General features: G+C 57.9%; 1 protein-coding gene across 1 annotated transcript; it reads right to left on the reverse strand.

Annotated features, from left to right (window-relative positions):
* Positions 1–5,997: 5,997 nt before the first annotated feature.
* On the reverse strand, positions 5,998–15,003 carry ANGPTL4 (angiopoietin like 4). The gene is made up of 7 exons (XM_051639902.1): positions 14,473–15,003; positions 13,755–13,865; positions 13,145–13,277; positions 8,911–9,024; positions 8,729–8,824; positions 8,155–8,430; positions 5,998–7,589 (listed from the first exon to the last, which is right to left on the reverse strand). The coding sequence occupies exons 1-7, from the start codon at positions 14,992–14,994 to the stop codon at positions 7,408–7,410; spliced, it is 1,434 nt and encodes a 477-aa protein (XP_051495862.1). The 5' UTR covers positions 14,995–15,003; the 3' UTR covers positions 5,998–7,407.
* Positions 15,004–21,403: the final 6,400 nt, after the last annotated feature.

The raw sequence follows: 21,403 nt of genomic DNA on the forward strand, positions 1-21,403 counted from the left end.
GGCTGCACCCTGCCTCCTGGGGTCAGGTCTGGGCCCCTCAGCACAAGGAGGACACGGAGGGGCTGGAGCGTGTCCAGGGAAGGGCAACAGGGCTGAGGAAGGGGCTGGAGCACAAGTGTGAGCAGGAGCAGCTGAGGGAGCTGGGGGTTCAGCCTGGAGACAAGGAGGGGAGGGGAGACCTGCTGGCTCTGCAGCTGCCTGAGAGGAGGCTGGAGCAAGAGGGGGCTGTTGGCCTCTTCTAAGTAAGTAACAATAGGACTAGAGGAAATGGCCTCAGGTTGCACCAGAGGAGGTTCAGACTAGATACCACGAGGAATTTCTTTGCACAAGTGCTCAGGCACTGGAACAGGCCCAGGGACGTGGTGGAGTCACTATCCCTGTATGGATGCAAGAAACGTGTAGCTGTGACACTTCAGGACATGCTCTAGTGGGCATGGTGGTTTTTTCTGGGTTGATCTTAGAGGTCTTTTCCAACCATGATCATTCTGTGATTTTGTTGGCTCCAAGCTGGAAGCCCTTCCCCTTCCCAATGTCCATTCATCCTGCCAGTACCGCACAAGCTGCCAGGCTTGCCTCAGAGGAGCTGCTGAGAGGCCCAGGGATGTCCCCAGGCTCTGGTGACCTCCCTTCCAGCTGTGGCCCCACACAACATGTACACCCCAGCCTCATGTCCACTGGTTTAATGTGTTTGATTTGTAGTTGCAACAAACCCGCCCAGGGAAGAGGCCGAGTCCCTCCCTCTCCTGTGATGTGCAGGGAAACGCGTTCTGCACATTAAGCAGATTTCTTGTCTTCCCGGGCTGCGTTCGTGGCAACTCATCTGCCCTGCCTTCCCTGGAGGAGTCTGTAGAATCACAGAATCATTTTGGTTGGGAAAGACCTTTAAGATCATCAAGTCCAACTGTTACCCCAGCCCTGCCAAGGCCACCACTGCCCCATGTCCCTCAGCACCACATCTACAGGGCTTTGAAACCCCTCCAGTGACTCCAGCCCTGCCCTGGGCAGCCTGTGCAGGCCCTGACAGCCCTTTCCAGGAAGAAATTGTTCCCAAGATCCAATCTCAACCTCCCCTGGCACAACTTGAGGCCATTTCCTCTTGTCCCATCACTTGTTCCTGGGGAGCAGAGCCCGACCCCCCTTGCTCCAGCCTCCTCTCAGGCAGCTGCAGAGCCAGCAGGTCTCCCCTCACCTCCTTGTCTCCAGGCTGAACCCCCAGCTCCCTCAGCTGGTCCTGCTCACACTTGTGCTCCAGCCCCTTCCCCAGCTCCACTGCCCTTCTCTGGACACTCTCCAGCCCCTCCGTGTCCTTCTTGTGCTGAGGAGCCCAGAACTGACCCCAGGATTCCAGGTCTGGCCCCACCAGTGCTGAACACAGGGGGACAATCCCTGCCCTGCTCCTGCTGGCCACACCAGTGCTGGTACAAGCCAGGATGCTGGTGGCCTCCTTGGCCACCTGGGCACACTCTGGTTCATATTCAGCTGCTGTGACCAACACCCCCGGGTCCTTTTCCACAGGCACTTTCCAGCCCCTCTTCCCCAAGGCTGGAGCAGTGTCTGGGGTTGTGGTGACCCAAGGGCAGGACCTGGCACTTGGCCTTGTTGAACCTCATACAATTGTCCTGGACCCATCCATCCAACCTGCCCATGAGCCTCAGCAGAACCTTCCTACCCTCAGGAAGATGAACACTCCCATCTGATAAAGGATTAGTGACTCTCCAGTAACACACAGGAGCAAGGCTGAGACAGCAAGGAAGACAAAAGATGGCTTTGGACTTAATACTGTGGAGCTTGGGAGATGCTCAAGGCATGAGTGGGGATGAGGAGGAGGGAGATGGTGGCTCAGACCCTCAGGGCCGTGTGGCACTGAGCTGCCCTCAACACCCCAGACACCTGAACAGCCTGGGCCTGCTGGGACATGGTTTCTAAGGGGTCCCATTTCCCAAATAGAAGGGCTAATACATGAGTGGGAGCATGTGAGAAGGCAGCTCCCAGACCAACAGCTCCCTGTCCATGGGACATCCTGCTCCATGGAAATCATTCTTTTGATGCACCAAGCTCTGAAAATGGGGTGAGAAACAGAGCCTGCTGCAAACACATTGTGACTCCACTGCTGGGCTGGGAAACCACATCTGGGCATCTCCCCAGTGCATCCAGGCACTGGAAGGGGCTTGGAAGGAAATCATAGAATCATAGAATGTCTGGGTTGGAAGGGACCTCTAAAGGTTGTCTAGTCCAACACTCCTCTGGGTGTCTGAGCACCTCGAGGAGCCACCCCAGAACAGTCTGCTTGGGAGGTGTCCCTGGTAAAGCTGCTGGTGCTTGCAAAGACATATCCACAGGAAACCTGATTTGTGCTCAAAGCTGCTGAGCTCCAGCAGAAGAGCTGAGGTTGCTGGGAAGGACTGGGGGAGTCCTCCAGGCACCCTGAGGCTTTTGGAGTAAGGGACACCTTTGGACATGGGACTCTTGCTGGGGCTGGTGAGACAGGGGGCTGGGCTGGGGGTGCTTGGGGAGTGTCAGTGGGTGGGGAACTCGGCCCTTGTTCATTTGCTGTTTCTTGGCTTTGCATCAGGTTACAGATTATTTTCAGATGCCTTTTTTTGTTTCCTTGTGGCCACAGGGGGGTGGGCTCAGGGCAGGCATGTGCCTTCTCCCTCCCCAGCATCTCGTGGCCCCGGTGCAGGAGGCTCAGCCGGTGCAGCTCAGGGGGGTCACAAACATCCTCCCTTTTTGCCTGACTTTGCAAAACACAACTTGAATGCTGCTGTTGCATTAAAAAAAAAACAAAACAAACAAACAAAAACTTGAGGACTCACTGTGGGATCTCCCAGCAGTTGTTCCTGCTGTTCAGGCACGGGCAGGATTTGGAGGGGGCTCTGGACAGGGGGTCAGGGCTCTCCTCGCTTTCTGGGGTCACCAAATGCAGCTGGGTTGGGACATCAGTCCCATCGCCCTGATCTGATGATGTTCTGAGAGCATCTCGGGGTCCAAAGCAGGTTCAAGCGGCTGATGAGGCTGAGCTGGGGGCTGCGGCAGGTGCCAGCCTCGTGTCACCCCCAGGACCGAAGCCCCAGCCTGTCCTGCAGTGCTTCTGGCCCCAAAACCCTGTTCCACCACGTCCAGATCCCGCAGCCTATGGATGACCAGACCCCCTTGACCCTGCAGGGCAGGCCCTCCAGACCCCCCTGCCCCTTCCTGCCCCTTCCTGCTCCCTCCTGCCCCTTCCTGCCCCCTCCTGCCCCTTTCTGCCCCTCCTGCCCCCTCCTGCCCCACTCCTGCTCCCTCCTGCCCCTCCTGCCCCCTCCTGCCCCTTCCTGCCCTCCTGCCCCCTCCTGCCCCTTCCTACCCCTCCTGCCCCTCCTGCCCCTTCCTGCCCCCTCCTGCCCCTTCCTGCCCCCTCCTGCCCCTCCTGCCCCACTCCTGCTCCCTCCTGCCCCTCCTGCCCCCTCCTGCCCCCTCCTACCCCTCCTGCCCCTCCTGCCCCTCCTGCCCCCTCCTGCCCTCCTGCCCCCTCCTGCCCCTCCTGCCCCTTCCTGCCCCTCCTGCCCCTTCCTGCCCCTCCTACCCCTCCTGCCCCTCCTGCCCCCTCCTGCCCTCCTGCCCCCTCCTGCCCCTTCCTGCCCCTCCTGCCCCTTCCTGCCCCTCCTACCCCTCCTGCCCCTTCCTGCCCCTCCTGCCCCCTCCTGCCCCACTCCTGCCCCCTCCTGCCCCTTCCTGCCCCTCCTGCCCCTTCCTGCCCCTCCTACCCCTCCTGCCCCTTCCTGCCCCTCCTGCCCCCTCCTGCCCCACTCCTGCCCCCTCCTGCCCCCTCCTGCCCCTCCTGCCCCCTCCTGCCCCTCCTGCCCCCCTGCCCCTCCTGCCCCTCCTGCCCCCCTGCCCTTGCCCCCGCTGTCCCTGCCATCGCGGTGGCTGGAGGGAGCTGCCCCCCCCCGGCTCCCGGTGCTGCGGCTGCTCCAGCGCCACAACCCGCTGAAATGCAGGAGCTGGAGGTTTGCAGGAGGGTTTCAGATGAAAAGCCGGGACTGGCTTCTTAGATTAGATCTTGGGCAGGATTTCTTCCCCGAAAAGGCTGTCAGGCCCTGGCCCAGGCTGCCCAGGGCAGGGGTGGAGTCCCCATCTCTGGAGGGGTTTGGATCTCATGCAGATGGTGCTGCGAGACAGGGGTAGTGGTTGGGCTGGGTGAGCTGAAAGGTCTTTTCCAACAAAACGGTTCCATGATTCTTCTGCAGAGCGACCTTGGAAAGGCCCCAGGATGCCACATGCTGCAGTGTGGGACCCTGCTCTGGGGGACTGGGGTGGCATCAGCACTGATGGGACCTGGAGACTTACACAGCAGAACAGGGTGAGGCTGAGACACAGAGGAAAGCAGCAGCTGTAGCTCCTGGACCAGCCAAGATGTGGGGCATTCAGCCCTCCCCCTGGCTGCAATCACAGGATCACAGGATCACTCTGGTTGGGAAGGACCTTCAAGATCATCGAGTCCAACCACTACCCTAACTCTGCCGCATCCACCACTAAACCCTGTCCCCTGGCACCACATCTGTCTGTTTAGAGGTCTCCAGGGATGGTGGCTCAAGCACCTCCTTGGACAGCCTGGATCACCAAGTCCAACTCCCGCCCCAGAAGAGGACAACCCCAAAGTTCACACCATGTCCCTGAAGGGTGTTGTCCAAATGTTTCTTGAAAACTTTCAGGCTTGGAGCCATTACTGCTTCCCCGGGGAGCCCATTCCAGTGCTCCACCACCCTCTGGGTGAAGAATCTCTTCCTAATGTCCAACCTAAACCTCCCCCTGCACATCTTCACACCATTCCCTCAGGTCCTATCATTGGTCACCAGAGAGAAGAGCTCAGCACTGGCATTGGCCGGCATTGTCCACTGCGCACGTCCCGTAGATGCTGACGATCAAATGTACCCCTGGAAGCAAACCCCAGGTCTGCAAAAAAAACCCAAAACTTGGCAGTGAATGAGTCCAGTGCAGCTCCTTCTGCAGTTTCTAGCTGAGGCACAAAACCACCTCAGTTTGATCTCAGCATCAGGACTAGAACGCAGCGCTCCAGCGTCTGCTGCTGTACCCAGGGACTAACCAAGCTTTGAGTTGAGCAAATGGAACATTAAAAATGTATTTCTGGATGCAGGAGGGAGCAGATAACAGCACAGGGCTGGGTATTAATGGGCTGTTTGTGCAGTTCTGCCTGGGGCTATCATTAACCCCAGGTTTTTCCCCAGGGAAGGATGACAGACACAGGAGCTGGGGCCACATTTTAGTACATCAGGTATTTATCCAGCTGCTCTGGGGAACTAGAGCAGTCTCTCATCTCTTCCTTGTTATGAGCAATTTTTGTCCCCTTTCCTTGACCAGCTAAGAAGCCTTTGCAACTTTCTCCAGCTCCAGTATCAGGCCACATGTCTGGGATTGTGAGCACAGCTGGTGTTCAACCCATCAAAACCAAAGCTCCCACTCCACCCCCAGCTCATTTCATTCCTACATACATAATCATTCCCCACAAGTTGCCATAAACGCTTCTGGAGATGATTATGCATGTGTGGTATGAGCAGGTAAAAGGCTGCTACTTACTGGGGCTTGTCCTGATCAGCTCTGGCTTTAATCTGGCTGGATAACCCCGACCTCAGCCTCTGCTCTTGGTCACAGAGTCAGGACAGGGTTTTCCAGCCAGCTGCAAGGAACCTCTCCCTGGTGCAAAGGACTCCAGCAGGGAATGAGGAAAGCAGCTCATCCTCTCCTGCAAACTTGCTGCCCCAGGGCCTGGTTTCCAGAGGGGAAAGAAATTTAGAGGCCCATAAACCTCGAGCAGACTAACAACTAACTCCTGCTGGGGCTACAGCAGGGATTCATCCCACAGGCTGCAGCTGAGAACAGGCCAGGAGGAAGCGCAGCGCTCAGATCAAACTCCCAAGTCAAGTTTGAGTCCAGAGTCCTCACCCAGCTCCCACGGATCTTCTCCTGTTAAATCAGCAGGCAAATAATCCAGGCAGGACAGTTACAGGCTTCTTTTTATTAAAAGACATCTTCAGAAAAGATATTTTAGTACCAAAAAAAAAAGTTTAAAATACACAAACTACAGTTGCCTTTTTTTTTTTTTCCCAGCATCAACATATATAAATTACACCACTTTGTTATTAACACTGCATTTAAATATGGAAACAAATTAAAACAGGAAATTCATCAACAAGATCCACCATCCTACAAATGACTATTTACAATATTTAGCAGCTAGGAGCTCTAGCACAGGAGTCAATATGACTTCAATAGGGCAGGATGCTTGGGAAGCCCCAAGGTGGCAGCTTGGTTAAGAACAGTTATTGGGGACCTGCTTTGCCCACCTCCCCCAGACACCCACCCCAAAGGCAGAGGTGATGCTGTACATCAGGGTGGGCACCCAGGGAGGCTGGGGTGGCTTTTGCAGAGAAACCTGCTGGGCCTTTGGAGCAAGGTCTGGGGCACTAGTGGGACAATGCTACTCATGCTGAAGTACTGGGTGTCTGCTGGGAGAAGCAAGCTTCCCAGCTCTAGGGGACTCACAGGTGACAGCAGGGCTGGTCCTGCCCAGGACAGTCACTGCTCTGCCCCTGTGCTGTCGTACTGCCCATCCTAACCAGGCTGGCAAACTCCAGGCAGAGCTTAACTCAGCCCTCCAGGATTCAGCCCTCATGCAACCAGCTGCAAGATCCCACCCATCACCTCCTGGAGCTGGAAGCCCAGCAAATTCCAGCACAGCCAGAAATACAGGGCTCCAAAGCCACGGGGGCCAGGGAAGCTAAGTCAGCCTGAGGTCCCCTTCCACACAGGGTGTCCTTCAGCCTTTCCACCACAGCCCATATTCCCAGCGGGATGAAGGCCCTGGAGCAAGGGCTGCACAGATGGAGCTGCCCAAGGTTCATGGCCCCAAGGCCCCCACAGGAGAAGGAAGCTCTAGGGCTTTCACAGGAGAGTACACAAGACATCTGGGAACAGCAGCGGAAGACAGGATACAGAGAGGCTCCAAACCAAATGCTTGGCTCCAGGGTGCCAAAACACTTCATGTGCCCCCCTTCCCCCAGTCCCAGCTCACCAAAACCCACACAGAAGTGTTCAGACAGGACAGAAAGCACCAGACAACTTGAACTTGCCGCAACATGTGGCAGGTTGGAAGACCTTTGTGCATGCTCTGGAGGTGCATGTCCCTGCTGGTGGCTCCTCTTCTTGTTAGGGAGCTCCCATCCAGGGGTATCAACAACATGGAGCTGTTTTACTTATAGCAAGGAGTTGTCATGCCCTGAAGGGCTGCTAAGCAAGGGAAGCCTCCTCAGGGACTTCCCGGGGAGGGGGGGGTTGTTTTCTGTAAACACCAAGTAATGGAGCTGAGGTCAGTGCTCCACAGAGAAGGTCAAGTCTCAAGTGGCAGCTTTAGCGCTCTGCTTCCACTGCTGCAGGTTGGATTTTCATGGTGGTTGACTTCAGGGGGTAATACCTGCCCTTCCATGTCTTCCAGAAGATGCCCTGCTTGCGCTCGTGCCTCTGGCGGGGGATGGAGCGGAAGTACTTCCCGTTCAGGTTGGCATGGCCACAGGTGCTGAACCACCAGCCACCTACCAAGGCAACGCAGAGACAGATTTAACCCACAGCACTTCCAGAGAGAAAACAAAGCCAGGTCCAAGGCAGCTGCTGCCTCCATTTTTCCCCCTCTTCCAGGGCTTCAGGAACCTTACAAGACCACCTCATACACACTTGATGAGTCCCATGCACAGGGAAACCTCTGCATGGATCCTGTAAGACTTCAGGATGTGTCTGCATGTCCCTGCTGCGCTTTCTTGCATGCAAAACCTGCTCAAACCCTCCAGCAGCTGCATCTCAGGCCTGGGAACCTGCCTCTGCTTTGCTGGAAAGGTTTCCAAACCAGAAGGAGCCAGCAAAGCTGTTATGAAGACAGATGCTTGGGCCAACCATTAAGACCTCCTGGTTTCAGCTTCCCTCCCAGTTCCCTGCACGGCCCCTCCCAAGGATGCAGCTTTCCTAGGGAAGCAGGGAACAAGCTGGGCTCAACATCAAAAGGGCCTGGTCCTGCACGGTCACTGTCCCACTCATGGCCACCACCAGACAGGGGAGTGCTGAAGGAAAGGCGCATGTCACTAGGAAGGAAGAGCTCGTACTAACCTGAGAGGTGTTTGGCACAGTTTGTGTCAGCCTTGAGGTCGTGGTCACGATCCCGAGTGGAGAAGGGCAGCTGCCTGAAGTCCCCCATGGCGTTTTCCAGCTCTCCAGACAGAGGTCCCAGCAGGTTAAGTGTGTAGGCTGTGCTCTCACCACCAAGGCTAAAGACAAACTGAACCACCTGGGAATTTCCCTCCCAGTCTTCCAGCTCAATCAGGAGATCGTATCTTCCCTCTTGGACAAGCTGATATATCTTCTCCAGGCCCAGCCAGAAGTCACCTGAAACAAGATACATTGCATTGGCTGCAGGGACACAAACAGGCCATGCAAAGCAGACACATAAAAAGGCTCCAGAAATAAACAGGGACAACCCAGCACTCTGCAGCATTTGAATTGCTGTCTGGCACCTGCAGGACACGTCAGAAAGACCAGGACTTGTGCTCTGCAATATCCCCCCTCCTCAGCCCAGCACTGTGCTCCAGCACACAGAGATCTCCAGGGACCAGCAAGGGGGAATGACATGTGCTAAGAAATCACTTATCCCTCAGTAAGAAGACAGACACCATCATCCACCTACCATGAAGGTCTCCAAAGCCATTCTTATAGGCATCCCAGAGCTGGTCAAAGTCCACAGAGCCATCTGTGCGTCTCTGGATCACTGTCCAGCCACCCTCTGCAGGCAGGGAAAACATGGTCATTTGGGCTCACCATTTGCAAGACCATCATGCAAAGTGCTGTGGGACATCTCCATGGCTTTACCTGTGGTCATGTTGCAGTAGACTTTGAAGGGCTGAGACCCTGCAGGCTGCACCTGGAAAACACCACTGCTTTGCTGCCCAGCTAGGAAGAGCTGGTGGCAATCTTCTGGGAGCTCTGTGGGGGAAGGAAACAGCCATTGAGACGATGGCCCTGAGTTCCATTTTCTCAGCAGGTTGCTCCTACCATGGCCCCAGCACTTGCAGCCCTGGCCACGAGCCTGGCCAGCTGTGTGCAGCAGAGGCCATGGCCCTGGACACATGCTAGAGTCAATGGCCCCCAACTTCAGCATCTGTATGTGCTGTGACCCCGTATCTTTCCATTTACCCAAACACAGCTCCTTGGGCTTCTGTCCAAGGCAGAAGCCAGGCATCAGGCCAAGCTGGGGTGACCTAGGCTGGAGAGTTCCCATTGAGGAGAGACCTGAGGAACTTCCCAGCTCCCTCTGTGCAGGCAGGAGCAGCCTGTCCTGGGTGGGGTAATACCAGGGGCAAGCATCTCCATCCCACCCCAGAGCTGAAGCCCTCTCAAAGGGCCTCAGGGCAGAAAGCCCTGATGTTGGGAAGGTGCTGGAGCGACCAGCACTCAGCCTCTTGCTCCCAGTGACTGTGGTGATCCCAGCCAGGCATCCCACTGAGCAACTGGCCACCAGCAGGCCTGGGGCCAGGTTGGGGTGACCCTTTTGCCAAGACACAGTGACTGGGTAAGGGAAGGGGTGGGTGGACTGCAGGGAGCCCCAGCAGATTGCCCAGGTGAGGCCCCACAACTTGGCCCCTCCATCCTGTGCTGGCTCAGCTCCCACCTCTCCTTCCACCCCTGTGGGGACTTTGCCCAGAGCTGCCAGCAAAGCACCATTTCAACAGCACTGACAAAAGTCCATCCAGGAGCCACCACCCGCAGCACTCGGGGAGGGATGGGCTGGGGGGGAACGGTTACAAAACCCAAGTCAAAAAGGCCACAGGAGGATGTGCAGAACTTCAGCCCCCGGCGCAGTCAAGGGGCTCTTTGTCAGCCAGGACAGGTGCCCCCAGCACCCCCAGACAAAGGGGGTCTGTTCTCCCCCATCAGGGTGGGATGGATTTTGGTGGCTCACAGCTGCTGCCAGCACAACCCCAGGACAGACGGGTGAAGAAACCTACAGACAAGGCCTGGGCTGTGCTGGGGTGCTGCTCCCCCTGCAGTCTCCTGGGGGGCCCTTGCCAGAGCTGTCCCAGGGTCAGGGGTGGCAGCAGGGAGAGGGGCCTGCCCCACAGCTGTGGGGCTTCACATGGGGCAGAAAGGGAGAAAAAGGGGGACTTTGAGCTGCTGAGGGCAAGAGCAGTCCTCATCCTTGCTAGGCACCCTGCTGCATCAGAGCCACAATGACACCCCTGGGCAATGCCAGTGCAGGACTGGGGCCACTGAGCCCACCAGTGCACCCAAGGGACAAGCATGTAGCCCCCAGCCCCCCACCCAGGCTCAGGCACTCGTGAATCAAGGGCAAGTGTTTTGCAGAAAGGACCAAAACCACATAAAGCCACCAATACTGCAGGGTGGCCAAGGGCATCCTGGTATCCCCACTTCCAAAGTGAATGGAGCCAGGGGAACTAATCCAGTCTCAGGGGAAGGAAAAGCCACCACCTGAGCCCAGCTCAGAACAGCAGCAGCAGGGACGTGCCAGGGGATGCTGGGCCTTCCCAGCCTCGTGCAGCTCCTCACTGCCTCTCCCACCGCTTCCCAGCATGGGCAGGATGGTGCTGGGCGGGTGCAGAAACCAACCCCATCCCTGCATGTTTGTTTCCTGGGCCCTGGGCACACTCCCTGCACTCGGATCTCTTCTGCTTCCCTCCTGCAATGGGGACTTTCAAGCAGTGACTGAGATGCAGCTGCTTGAAGAGGCTCAGCTCAATCTTTTTGTTTGAGGAACACGCTCGTTAGTTCCAGTTCATGTTGCACATCCCTACAGCACCAGCAGAACAACAAGACCTCCTGCCTGCTCTGGATGTTTTTCTTTCCCTCCCCCTTTATTTAGCCAAACAAGACAGCAGAATCAACAAGGCTGCCCCAGGCACCCCCGTATTTACCCAACAGGATCTCCAGGCATGACGGGCGGTCGCCAGCCCAGGATAAACACCCTCTCTTGCAGATGGTGGGACATGCCTGGAGCTGTCGGCCTCGCCTCCCCCTCACTCTCCCCAGTCCAACCCAATTATCCTGGAGTCCCAGTGCCACGGGGGGAGCGCGTGGGGCTCCACCTTTCCCCTACTGGGCTGGCTGCCAGGGCCCAGGCTCTGCCAAAAGACGTGATCCTCTTTCTGCAAGCGATTAAACCTTTCACTCTCCAGGCTGCTTCGAGCCTTCAACTTTCACACGCTTGGCCCTGAGCCATCTCCAGCCTGAAAAAACTTGTGTCCCTTGGATGCAAATAAAAGGGTCTTTCTGAAAGGGCGGCTGGCGGAGTCCATCAGCGTATCCCAGAGCCCTGCTGGCACCACAGCTCTGCCCAGCACACGGAGCCCCCACCACTTGCCTGCTCTAAAAGCAGCCACGAGCCTCCCCAGCCAGAGGCCACGGGGGCTGCCCCCCCCGATATTTTGTGCTTTAAGATTTGCCAGAAAACTCACTCTACTTGCTAAAGAGAGGAAAGCGATTTGTTTTCTGTCAGTGATGTCAACACCAGGGGCTGAGCAAGGGATGGGAGAGCTCACAGCTCAGCCAGGTGGAAGGGAGAGGGGGATGCCCAGGGTGCTGGGGATGCCCAAGGCGTCCCCACAGGGCTCAGTCTGGCATGAGAAGGTGTTGAGCTCCTGCAGCCACTGTCTCAGTGTCCCTGGGGCTGTGGGACCTCACTGTCTGCCACCCAGCACCATCAGCCAGCACAGAGCAAAAGACACAACCTACATCTGTCACCAGCAAGTAGCAAAGACCTGAATTCATCTCCCTGCACCCCACTTTCAGCATATCCTGAGAGTGGAGCAAGGGGATTGGACTAGTTGGTTGGACTAGATGACCTTCAAAAACCCCTTCCAACACAAATGATTCTAGGACACACTACTGAGTACTAGTCATAAAGCAGAGCTGGGGAAAAACAGGGCAAGGAGAAGTAGGTTTTGAGACAGTTTTCTGGCTCAGTAGTGCAGCTCTGTCCAAGGGAGATCCCACACAGCCCTGCTGTGGGCTGGCCGGCCCCACTGAGCTGAGCACCAAGAAGAGCTGGAGCCCTGTGTCCCATCTCTCTCTTTATCTGCATCAATTCTGCAGCTCTTTGTTGTGCCCACCCAGCCTTCAGGCACCCCAGTGACAGCTCCAGCCTCCACATACAAACTACGGTGTCTTCCCATTGCATCCAGCCCCGGGCAGGATTCCCCTGTGCATCTGCACCCTGCCTGGTTTCTGTTTGGCTCACACTGGACATCCCCAGACAGCTGCAGGGCTGGAGCCAGCACTCTGGTTCAGCTGACACAACATGAGCAGCTGCTCCCAGCAGCAAACCCTGCGGGGAGGGCGGCTGCAGGACACCCTGTGCTGCTGGGGACACCCACTCTGCTGACCCATGCTCTGCAGAAGCTGCTCCAGCGCCTTTGCCCGCAGAAAGGATGGTGCAAGAAGAGCCAGGAGCTCCAGATCAGCATCCACTCATCTGCCTGCTGTATGTTTCCCAGGGCGGGGTGTAGCTGGTGCCTTTGCTGCCCAGGTGTTTGCTGCAGCTCAGCACCTTCCCCTAAGCATGGAATGAGCAGAGGCCCTTGTCTTTCACATATGAGCCCTAAATATGAGCCAAGGGAGATGGACACACAAGCATGCAGCTCTCCTCTCCAAGTCCAGGGCTCCCTAACCCTCCTCTCTGCCAGCAGTTAGACTGAGAAGCAGACCCTGTCTGGTAAAGGTAGAGGAAGTGAACAAGAGTTAACTCCAAGAAGCAGAGATCTCCTTTCTTGCTTGCATTCAACCCCCACCTGCCAATCCTCTTGAACAAATACCTGCCAGCAGCATTTCCCTGCTCCCCACTGCATTCTTAATATCAGGCAGAAAAATTCCTCTTAAATCCTTAAATTCCCGTTGGACTAATACTGATGCAGAAAGTGAGGATCCTGCCTGTGCTCCAGATCTCCCCAGTCTAGCGAAGCTCTCAAACTCTGGTTTTGCAAGCAAATCTCACATCCTGACTCAGGACAACTGAACCTTTTGTTTCCAAATGGTTGCAACTGCTGCAAGTTTGCCCCAGTGTGGAGGAGCAGGGGCCAGAGGTGATACTCACTCTGTGTCAGCATGGGCTCCCCACTAGCATTCTGGCTCTGGTTGGTGAAGCTGAGGCTTTTCTTCGGGTTTATCTTCCACTTCAGAGACTGCGTTTTGTTGTCCTTCAGGTGTAAGGGGATGAGTAGATTGACCTAAAAAAACAGGTACAAGTCAGAATGATTTTATCGCAGCTGATTTTCAATGCTGGTACTCAGGGGAGCTGCCACAGCACCAGCCACTCCCCTGTTACCAGAGCTGGGGCTGAATTCTCCCAGAAATCTCGAGGAATAGGAGCTACCCCAGACTGACAAAGCCAGAAATTATTGTGGCTTTTCACACCCATGCTAACGAGTTTATTCTGCAGATAAACTCAAAGGAGGAGCCCAGAGAGGCTCTGTTCCCACACACCAGTTCCTCCTACTGCTCTGTGCAAATACTGGGAAGTTGCAGTTTGCACCAATGCTGAGGCACAAGGACCAGGGCCATGGCCTTTGCAGGACCCCCAAAGCCAGGGAGCAGCAGCACAGCCAGTCCTGCTGTCACCAAGCACGGTGCCAGAGGGGCTGCCGGGGTCCCCACAGCAGGACCAGGCTGTGGTCGCCCAGCCACGGAGTAGGATGGGAGCTCACCTTGCTTTGCAGGCTTTTAATCTGCAGATTCTGCTTGTCCAGCTTGTACTGCTGCTGCTTCACCTTCTGCAAGAGCTCCTCAATTCGCAAGTTCTGTGCATCCATTAGGGACTGTGGGGGGAAGAACCAGGTGAACCCCGCAGCTCTGGGGAGACCCAACTGTGCTGCATGTAGGGCTGGGAGCCGGGGGGGGCAGTCCCCCTGGCGGGGCTGTCCCCACTGATACTCCCAGCGCCGTTCAGCAGGTTCACTGATACTCCCGGTGCCCCCAGGACCATCACGTCCCTCCACTGCTCCTGAGGCCGATCCCCGCCCGCTGCTCCCAGTGCCCCGCGAAAGACGGGTCCCCCCACCCTGCCGGGCTGTCGCCCGGGTCTCGGGAGAGCTGGTCCCCACAGATGCCCCATTCCAGCCGCTCCCGTTGCCCAGTCAGGTCCGCCATCGCCCTTCCCGCGGCCGCTCCCGGGAAGGCAGGGACCCCCCCTCGCTGCCCCCAGGTCGCTCCCGGTGCCCCAGGGTAGGTCGAGTCCCCCCGAGCCGGGTCCCCCCGAGCCGGGTCCCCCCGAGCCGCCGCGGATGGCGGGTGGGGTCCCCCCACCAGGTCGGGTCTCGCCCGGTCCTGTCGGGTCCCCCAGGGCGGCTCCGCCCGGTCGCAGCGGGTGCGGGGTCGGGTCTTCCCCGGGGCGGGTCCCCCCGCCGGCGGGCGCCGCTCGCTCACCTGCAGCGCTCCCAGGTCCCTGGCGCTCTGGTTCCCGCTCGGCCGCGCCTGCAGCGCCTGCCGGACACGGCCCTCCAGCTGCTCCAGCCGCCCCTGGATCTCGGCTTTGTCGGCCGCCACCTCCTCCAGGCGCTGCCGCAGAGCGTCAGAGAGGTTGAGGAGCTGCCGGCCGCGGCCCTCCAGCTCCCGCACGTTGTCCCGCAGCCGCTGTCCCCGCTCCTGCGCCTCCCGCGCCTGCCGCAGCAGCCGCCCCAGGGAGCTGTTGTGGGCGCTGAGGCGGCTGCCGAGCTCCCGCATCTGCCCCTTGGTGCGGTCCACGTGCTCCTTCAGGCCGTGCCCGAGCTGCAGCAGCCCATGGGCGATCACGTTCACCTCGTCCCAGGAGGCGAAATGCGCCCTGCGCTCCTTGCCCGCCACCCGCCGCTCGGCCCCGGGCCGCCCCGCTGCGGGTCCCGGTGCCGGTGCCGGTGCCCCGGCCGCCGCCGCAGCGCACAGCAGCAGCGCTGCCCCCGCCAGCCTCATCGCTCCCAGTACCCCCAGTGCGCGCCCCACTCCCGCGGCCCCGCTTTTATTGCCACCCGTGCTCGGCGGCGGGGAGGGCCCCGGGACCGGCCCCTCCCCGCCCGTGCGGCCCCGCCGCTTTGTTCGCCCTCCCCCGCCAGCCCCGGGCTCGGGCCGCCCCGTTCCCGCCGCCCGAGGCAGCGACGGCTCCGAGTCCCGCACCCGCCTCCCCGCACGGGGCTGCCGCGGTCCCTCGCCGCTGAACCCAGCCCCGCCCGTCCTCACACCCATCCCCGTCCCCGTTCCCATTCCTGTTCCTGTGCTCGTCCTCGACCCCGTCCCCATTTCTGTCTACATCCCCATTCCTGTCCCCGCCCCATCCTCATCCCCATCCCTGCTGACCATCCTGCCCCTCACCCAGCACTGGGGACCCTCACCCCGCCAAACCCTGCTGGCTGGTTCCCGCCCCCCGGGGAGCCCCCAGCCATGAGTGCTGCCCCACCATGTGCTTGCACCCGTGTCCTGTCCCCAGCTGCTGGCTCTGGGTGGCCGAGTGCTGCAGGGCTCCAGGACATGCCCCATGGTGCTGGGGCCCTGCAGTGGGTGCCCACTGTGGGTGCAGGGCTCTGCTGGGCGCCCCTGGCACAGCTGCCCACGGCAGGCACAGGGCTTCTGCGTGATGCCCCATTAGGGGCTGCAGGGCACGATTGGGATCAGCTCCTCCGTGCACCTGAGAGGACCAGGACATTCTGTCCCTGTCTCCAAGATTCCCAAGGATTAACTCCTCTCTCCTCTAAGGCTTCAATCACCCTCCTGCAAAAAACGTGCATCTTGTTTCATTTGCAAGTGTTTGGACTCGGATTACCAGCTCTTCCCTCTTGTCCTGCCTTTTTCCACTGCCTTGAAGGGATTTTTAGTCTGTTTTTCTCCCCACGAAGGAATTCCTGTGCAGCGACTGAGCCGCTCTTGGCTCCTTGCAGCGCAGAGCAGATGATGCAGCCCTGGGGCTCCCCCCCCGCTGCCGCCCTCAGTCCCTCCTTTACAAAGCCCATCGCAGAGCCGGGAGCTGCGTTCCCTTCCTCACCATCTTTAGAGGTTAAATCCCGGCTTCCCGCCCCTTGCTGGGCCCTGCTCCGTGGCCCGGGGCTGCGGCGGGGGCTGGGGCCCAGCTCGGCCCTGCTCAGCCCTCAGGAACCCAGCACGGTTCTGCCTCCATCCCCCCGCCCTCCCAGCCCTGCCCCCGCCTGTGGGAAGCCTTTTTTCATCTCGTCCAAAACCGACTGGCAGCAGGATTTACCCGTCCAGGAGTCACCATGTCACAGGAGGGTGCCAGCAGGGTGGTGGCACAGGAGCTTCCCAGAGGCAGTGGCCGTGGGGAGCAGTTTTCCTGCCCTGCAGGACTCTCCCCTGAGGGCTTTTTGCCCGGTCTGCATTTCAGATCTGCCGCTCTCTTTAACTGCAGCTTTGCAGAGGTAACTTTTCAGCCCAGCCTCTCCCCTGCCACTGACATGTGGAACCAACATTTGCAGCAGCCAAACTTACTTTCCCTTCCCCAAGTAGGCAACCAACATTCAGGGTTTCCCATCTCTTTCCTTTGTGGGGATCAATTCCCTGCTGCTGGGAGTGATGCACCTCTTCTGTGTGGGTGTGTTTATGTACAAAGGTGTGGAGGCTCCTGCAGGAATAAACACCAGCCGCTGGTTTCTTGTTACTCCAACCCTGAGCTGAATCCAAGAATTTCCAAGGAAAAGGGTGAGGGAGGGGCAAGGCAGCCAGCAGGGACAGCACAGCAGGGAGTCACAGACGTAGAAATTGAGAAAGGAGGAATGTGGAAAATTTCAGCAGGCCGTTTGGAGACCACCCCCAGCCCCCTCTGCCAGCGGGTGATTTCTCATTTTATTCCATGGTCAGAAGGAATTTTTCAAATCAGGAAAAAGGAAAAGAAGGGGAAAAATAGGTAATTGCAGGGGAAAAAAAGAAACCACAAAAAATGCTAATTGTGGTTGCTGCTTTTTCCAAGCCTTTGGTGTCTGCAGGGCCCCTCTGTGCTCATCCGGCTGCTGGAGGGGAGCTGGGGACATGGAGAGGTGGGGATGGGGAGGAGTCACCCCCTGGCAGGATGAGAGCATAAGGCTTCTCCGAGGGGCCTGTGGTCCCTGTGCGGGACCTTGTGGTGCACCTGGCTGCCCAGTGCCCCTGCACCCCCAGGTCACACCAGATGTTGGACATCTGTCCCCGCAAGGAACAGACCTGCCGCTGTATCCACCACCACCCCCAAGTGCTGGAGGGGCAGTCACAGCTCTGCCAAAAATTCCCAGATGTGGTCATCCCCCCTGAAAAAAAAAAAACATGAACACTCTTCTTTTTAGACTTAATTATTTTCAGGTGGCCCCACCAGTTTTCAGCATCCTAGGAGAGAGGGATCTGGCAGGAGCTGTGCCCGCAGAGCCTGCGCCTGGAGCACTCAGCACCCCGAGAGCCCTCCAAACCAGGAAACACCAACCCCTGAGCCACTGGGACAAACAGGGAAGCACAATTTCATGTGTTGACTGTTGCTCTGGGTTAATGATGTCAGGCGAAATGAATCCTGTGTGCAGCCCTGCTCCCTGCCCAGCCGTTACCCAACGCTGGAGCTTGTCCTGGGAAACAAGGGGGTTACGCCGGGTGCCGAGGCAGACGTGTTGCCACTGGCTAGTGTTTGTGCTGAGGCAGGAGAGAGGTAATGTAAGAAGCCACAGCCTGTTGAAAAGACACATGATTTATGCGTTTTCCTTTGGCTGTATTTTCCTATTGGGACATCTCCAATTTGCCCTGAGAAATACAAATTTTTAACATACACAAATTCAGATTCCCTGGAGGCCCTGAGCTCCTGGGCTGGGAGCGACCATGGGTCACTGGGACAGTGCCTTCTGCACAGCCAGACACAGTCCAGTTTAAATATAGCTTAAAATGGCCTGGCCAGGGCATTTCTTTGTGTCAAGAGGGAGCCCTGGTCTGCCCTGCTTGGAAAAGGGCTTCAGATGAAATCCCTGTGGGGCCCTGACCACCCAGCCCGATTTGGGGCTGGGGAAGGGCTGAGGTTTGTTCCTGTGGGGGATGAAGGACCTTCTACCCAGCACAGCAGAGTGCATCCCCAGGAGGGACCCACAGGATCCTGCCCCAGCCCAGTAGACCCTGCAGCCCTTGGGACCCTGGAGCAGCCCAGAGAGCAGCAGGGTGCAGTGGCCCTTGGGGCTCCCCCCAGGTCCCTGCGTGCTTTGTTGGGGTCTGCCCAGCTCGGGTCATCCCTGACTGGGGTCATGCCCAGGTGAGGGAACAGTGGACTCAGAGGAAGTTATTTTTGTGGTCATCTGTCCATGGAAACAGGGGTTGTTCCCATTCCCATCCCTCAACACACCCATTCCCATTGCTATCCCCATCACCAACCCCATCCCCGTGGAATCTCCCCAGTCCAGCTGGCCAAGAAAGGCAATATCCATGGCATGCACCTCAAGTAGCTCCTCCAAATGGCCCTCCACACCTGGCAGCACATCTCCATCACTGTCCCCATCCCAATCCCTCTCCCCATCACTGTGCCATTCCTATTCCCATCCCTGTCCCTGTCTCCATTCCCATCCCTGTCCCTATCCCTGTTCTTCTCCCCATCCCTATCCCTGTCCCCTGCAGGGCATGCTGCCAGCAGGCAGGCTGCAATGGGTATCCTTGTTCTCTGCCTCTCTCCAACCCACTCCTCCCCACGCTGACCTGGGGGTCACTGTGCGAAAGTTCAGCCTGGTCTGAACTCCCGTGAATTCCTGCAGCTGCTCAGCCCTGGGCTCACGTCACCGGGCGGGATGGGAGAGATGCTGACTTACAGGAAGGCTGCTCACAGTGCTGCCTCATTGTTGGAAAAGACAAAGCTAAGAGAGGATCCAAGGAGCAGGGTGCAGGGCATGTGTGAATGATGCCGTCACTGCTTTGGGAATAAAGTTAGGTTTTCCAGAGGAGCAGTTATTCTGATTCAGCGGAGGTGGGAGACATCCAGCAGGGATTTCCTGCTGGCCCCTGGCTGAGAGCAGCAGCACGTCCCACCAAGTCAGGCACTGGCAGCATTCCCGGCTGGAGCAGGAACCCCATCCACCTTGGTGACAGCTCAGAACTGGTCCTGGCAGTGACGTGTCTATCATCCAGCCCTGCCAGGGGAACAGCTCTGCCTGCTGAACCCCAGGCACTGAGTCACTTATTCCTGCCCTTCCCAAGCACAAGCTTTGCTGAATGAGACTCCCCAGATCCCTGCTCTGGGGAGGGGCTGTGTGGGTCCTGGCCCCAGCACAGGGCACGAGGGACCAGCCCAGCTCCTGCCACCTGCCTGGAGCTGCTCAGTGACCAGCCTGGTCATACCCTGTCCCTCTGAGAGGCCTGGGGACAGCAGGCGGTGCCTGAGCACCAGCCTCGTCTTGCCCTGGGGCCAGGAACACTCCTTCATTCCCCTCAGTGAGTTCACAAAACCTTCTGCTGTTGATGGTGCTGCTTGAGCAGAGATGAGTTTCCAAGCAGGATGAGTCAGAAACACGGAAAATTGGCTGCAGGCGTCGACCCGCAGCAAGGACCAGCTGCTTCGGGAGCTGCCGCGCTCCTTTCCCATCCTCTCTCCTCCAGCTTTCCCTGCTGGCACAGGACAGCCCTGGGTCAACTGCTGGCAGCCCAAGCGAGCAGAGATGTCGGGCTGAAACGTTCCCTCCAGGCTCTGGAGGAGGGGAGTGAGGGTTGCAGCCACCCTGCCCTGGGGTTCCTCTTGTCTGGGGGGATCCCCAGCAGGAAAGCCCATTTTCGTGCTTGAAAAGCCCACATAAAAGGCCCAAGACACCCCTGCCCAAGCAGCCTCCTTATTTTCCCGGCGAGGCTGGATGAGGGTTACACAAGTCCTCGCCAGCCTTTATTCTTCCTGCCATCCCAGGCTCCCCAGGGGTGCCGGGGTTACTGTGTGGAAGGTCACACATGCCAGAAGGCAGGAAACGGGAGGGCTGGGGTTAACGTGGGAGGTTTGGCGGCCAGAGAAACCGACCCTTATTTTTGCAGTCATCTCTGGATTTAAACAACATGCGTTTTGAATTAGGGGCTCTCCTGGCTGGACTCACAGCTCCTCGGCGCAGGGAGCTCCAGGTCCCCAGGGATGAGGCTGCCCCTTGTCGTGCTCGGGTTGCTCCCTAGTCTGTGCAGGAAGGGCTGGACCACCAAAGCCAGGGCTGGGCTCTGCTTTCCCAAAGGTGGCTGCCCTTCTGTTAACAACCTTTGATTAATGACTGATACAGTGGCTTCGGAAGTGACCTTGATGGACACGGGGTCACAGGGGATTTCTCCAAAGAATTTCTGAATGTCCTTTTTTCCTTCACAGTTTCTGGAAGGAGATGCCCAGAGCTTCTGGAAGGAGAGAGCTGCTGTGGCAAGTGTGAGTGGAGCCCACAGCAAGTGCACCCGCTGTCCCTTTGTCCCTCCTGGTCACCCATCCCCTCCTCTGCTACGGGGGTGGAGGTGGGTCTGGCACTGTTTGGTGCTTATCAGTCAGCATCTGCTGGTGGCCATGACCCCTCCACCCTGCTGGCACAGCCCCTTGCCAGCTGGACCTCCTGACACAGCACAAATGGCTTTTTTGGCTGCATGGTATGATAAACCTCGGGGTAACTTATGTTGCCCAGGAAGGTTTTTAGCCACTCCAGGATATGCAGGATGGCTGTGCTGGTCCTTGGAGACTTGCACTCCTGTCCTACACCTTGCAGGATAGGTGTACCTACACCTTACACCCTCTGGGTAGGTGTTGCTTGGCCTCCAGAGCTCTCCCACACACTGTGTTCATCTCTTGCTTTGTTCAGGAGGTTGGTTCCCTGCAAGAACACTGCAAGAATGAATAACTGGAGACACAGATGGGCAAGGCAGGAAAACCCTCAGCAGCAGACCTTGCTGGGAGCTCTGCTCTCATCCACACTTTTCTCAGGACCAACAAGACAGTCTCCATCCCTGGAGTTATTTAAGAGCCACCTGGATATGAAGATAGGCTGAGAGGGTTGGGGATGTTCAGCCTGGAGAAGAGAAGGCTCCAGGGAGACCTGAGAGCACCTTCCAGTGCCTGAAGGGGCTCCAGGAAAGCTGGGGAGGGGCTTGGGACAAGGGCAGGGAGGGATGGGAATGGATGAGGGTGTAATGGTTTCGACATGAAAGAGGGGAGATTTAGTTTGGATATGAGGAAGAAATTCTTTGCTGTGAGGGTGGTGAGAGCCTGGCCCAGGTTGCCCAGGGAAGCTGTGGCTGCCCCATGCCTGGCAGTGTTGAAGGGCAGGTTGGATGGGGCTTGGAGCAACCTGGGCTGGTGGGAGGTGTCCCTGCCCATGCAGGGGGTTGGGACTAGATGAGCTTTAAGGTCCCTTCCAACCCAAACCAGTCTGGGTTTAGATGG

Source organism: Apus apus, chromosome 24 (assembly GCF_020740795.1).
Source record: "Apus apus isolate bApuApu2 chromosome 24, bApuApu2.pri.cur, whole genome shotgun sequence".
Lineage (NCBI taxonomy): Eukaryota > Metazoa > Chordata > Aves > Apodiformes > Apodidae > Apus > Apus apus.

Bases quoted from the DNA above. Each gene is read 5' to 3' on its own strand.
- ANGPTL4 (XM_051639902.1), bottom strand. From the start codon at position 14,994: ATGAGGCTGGCGGGGGCAGCGCTGCTGCTGTGCGCTGCGGCGGCGGCC. The intron at 13,866-14,472 runs GTGAGCGAGCGG...TTCCCCCCACAG, and splicing joins GGGACCTGGGAGCGCTGCAG to TCCCTAATGGATGCACAGAA. The intron at 9,025-13,144 runs GTGAGTATCACC...CTTCCCCCACAG, and splicing joins GGAGCCCATGCTGACACAGA to AGCTCCCAGAAGATTGCCAC.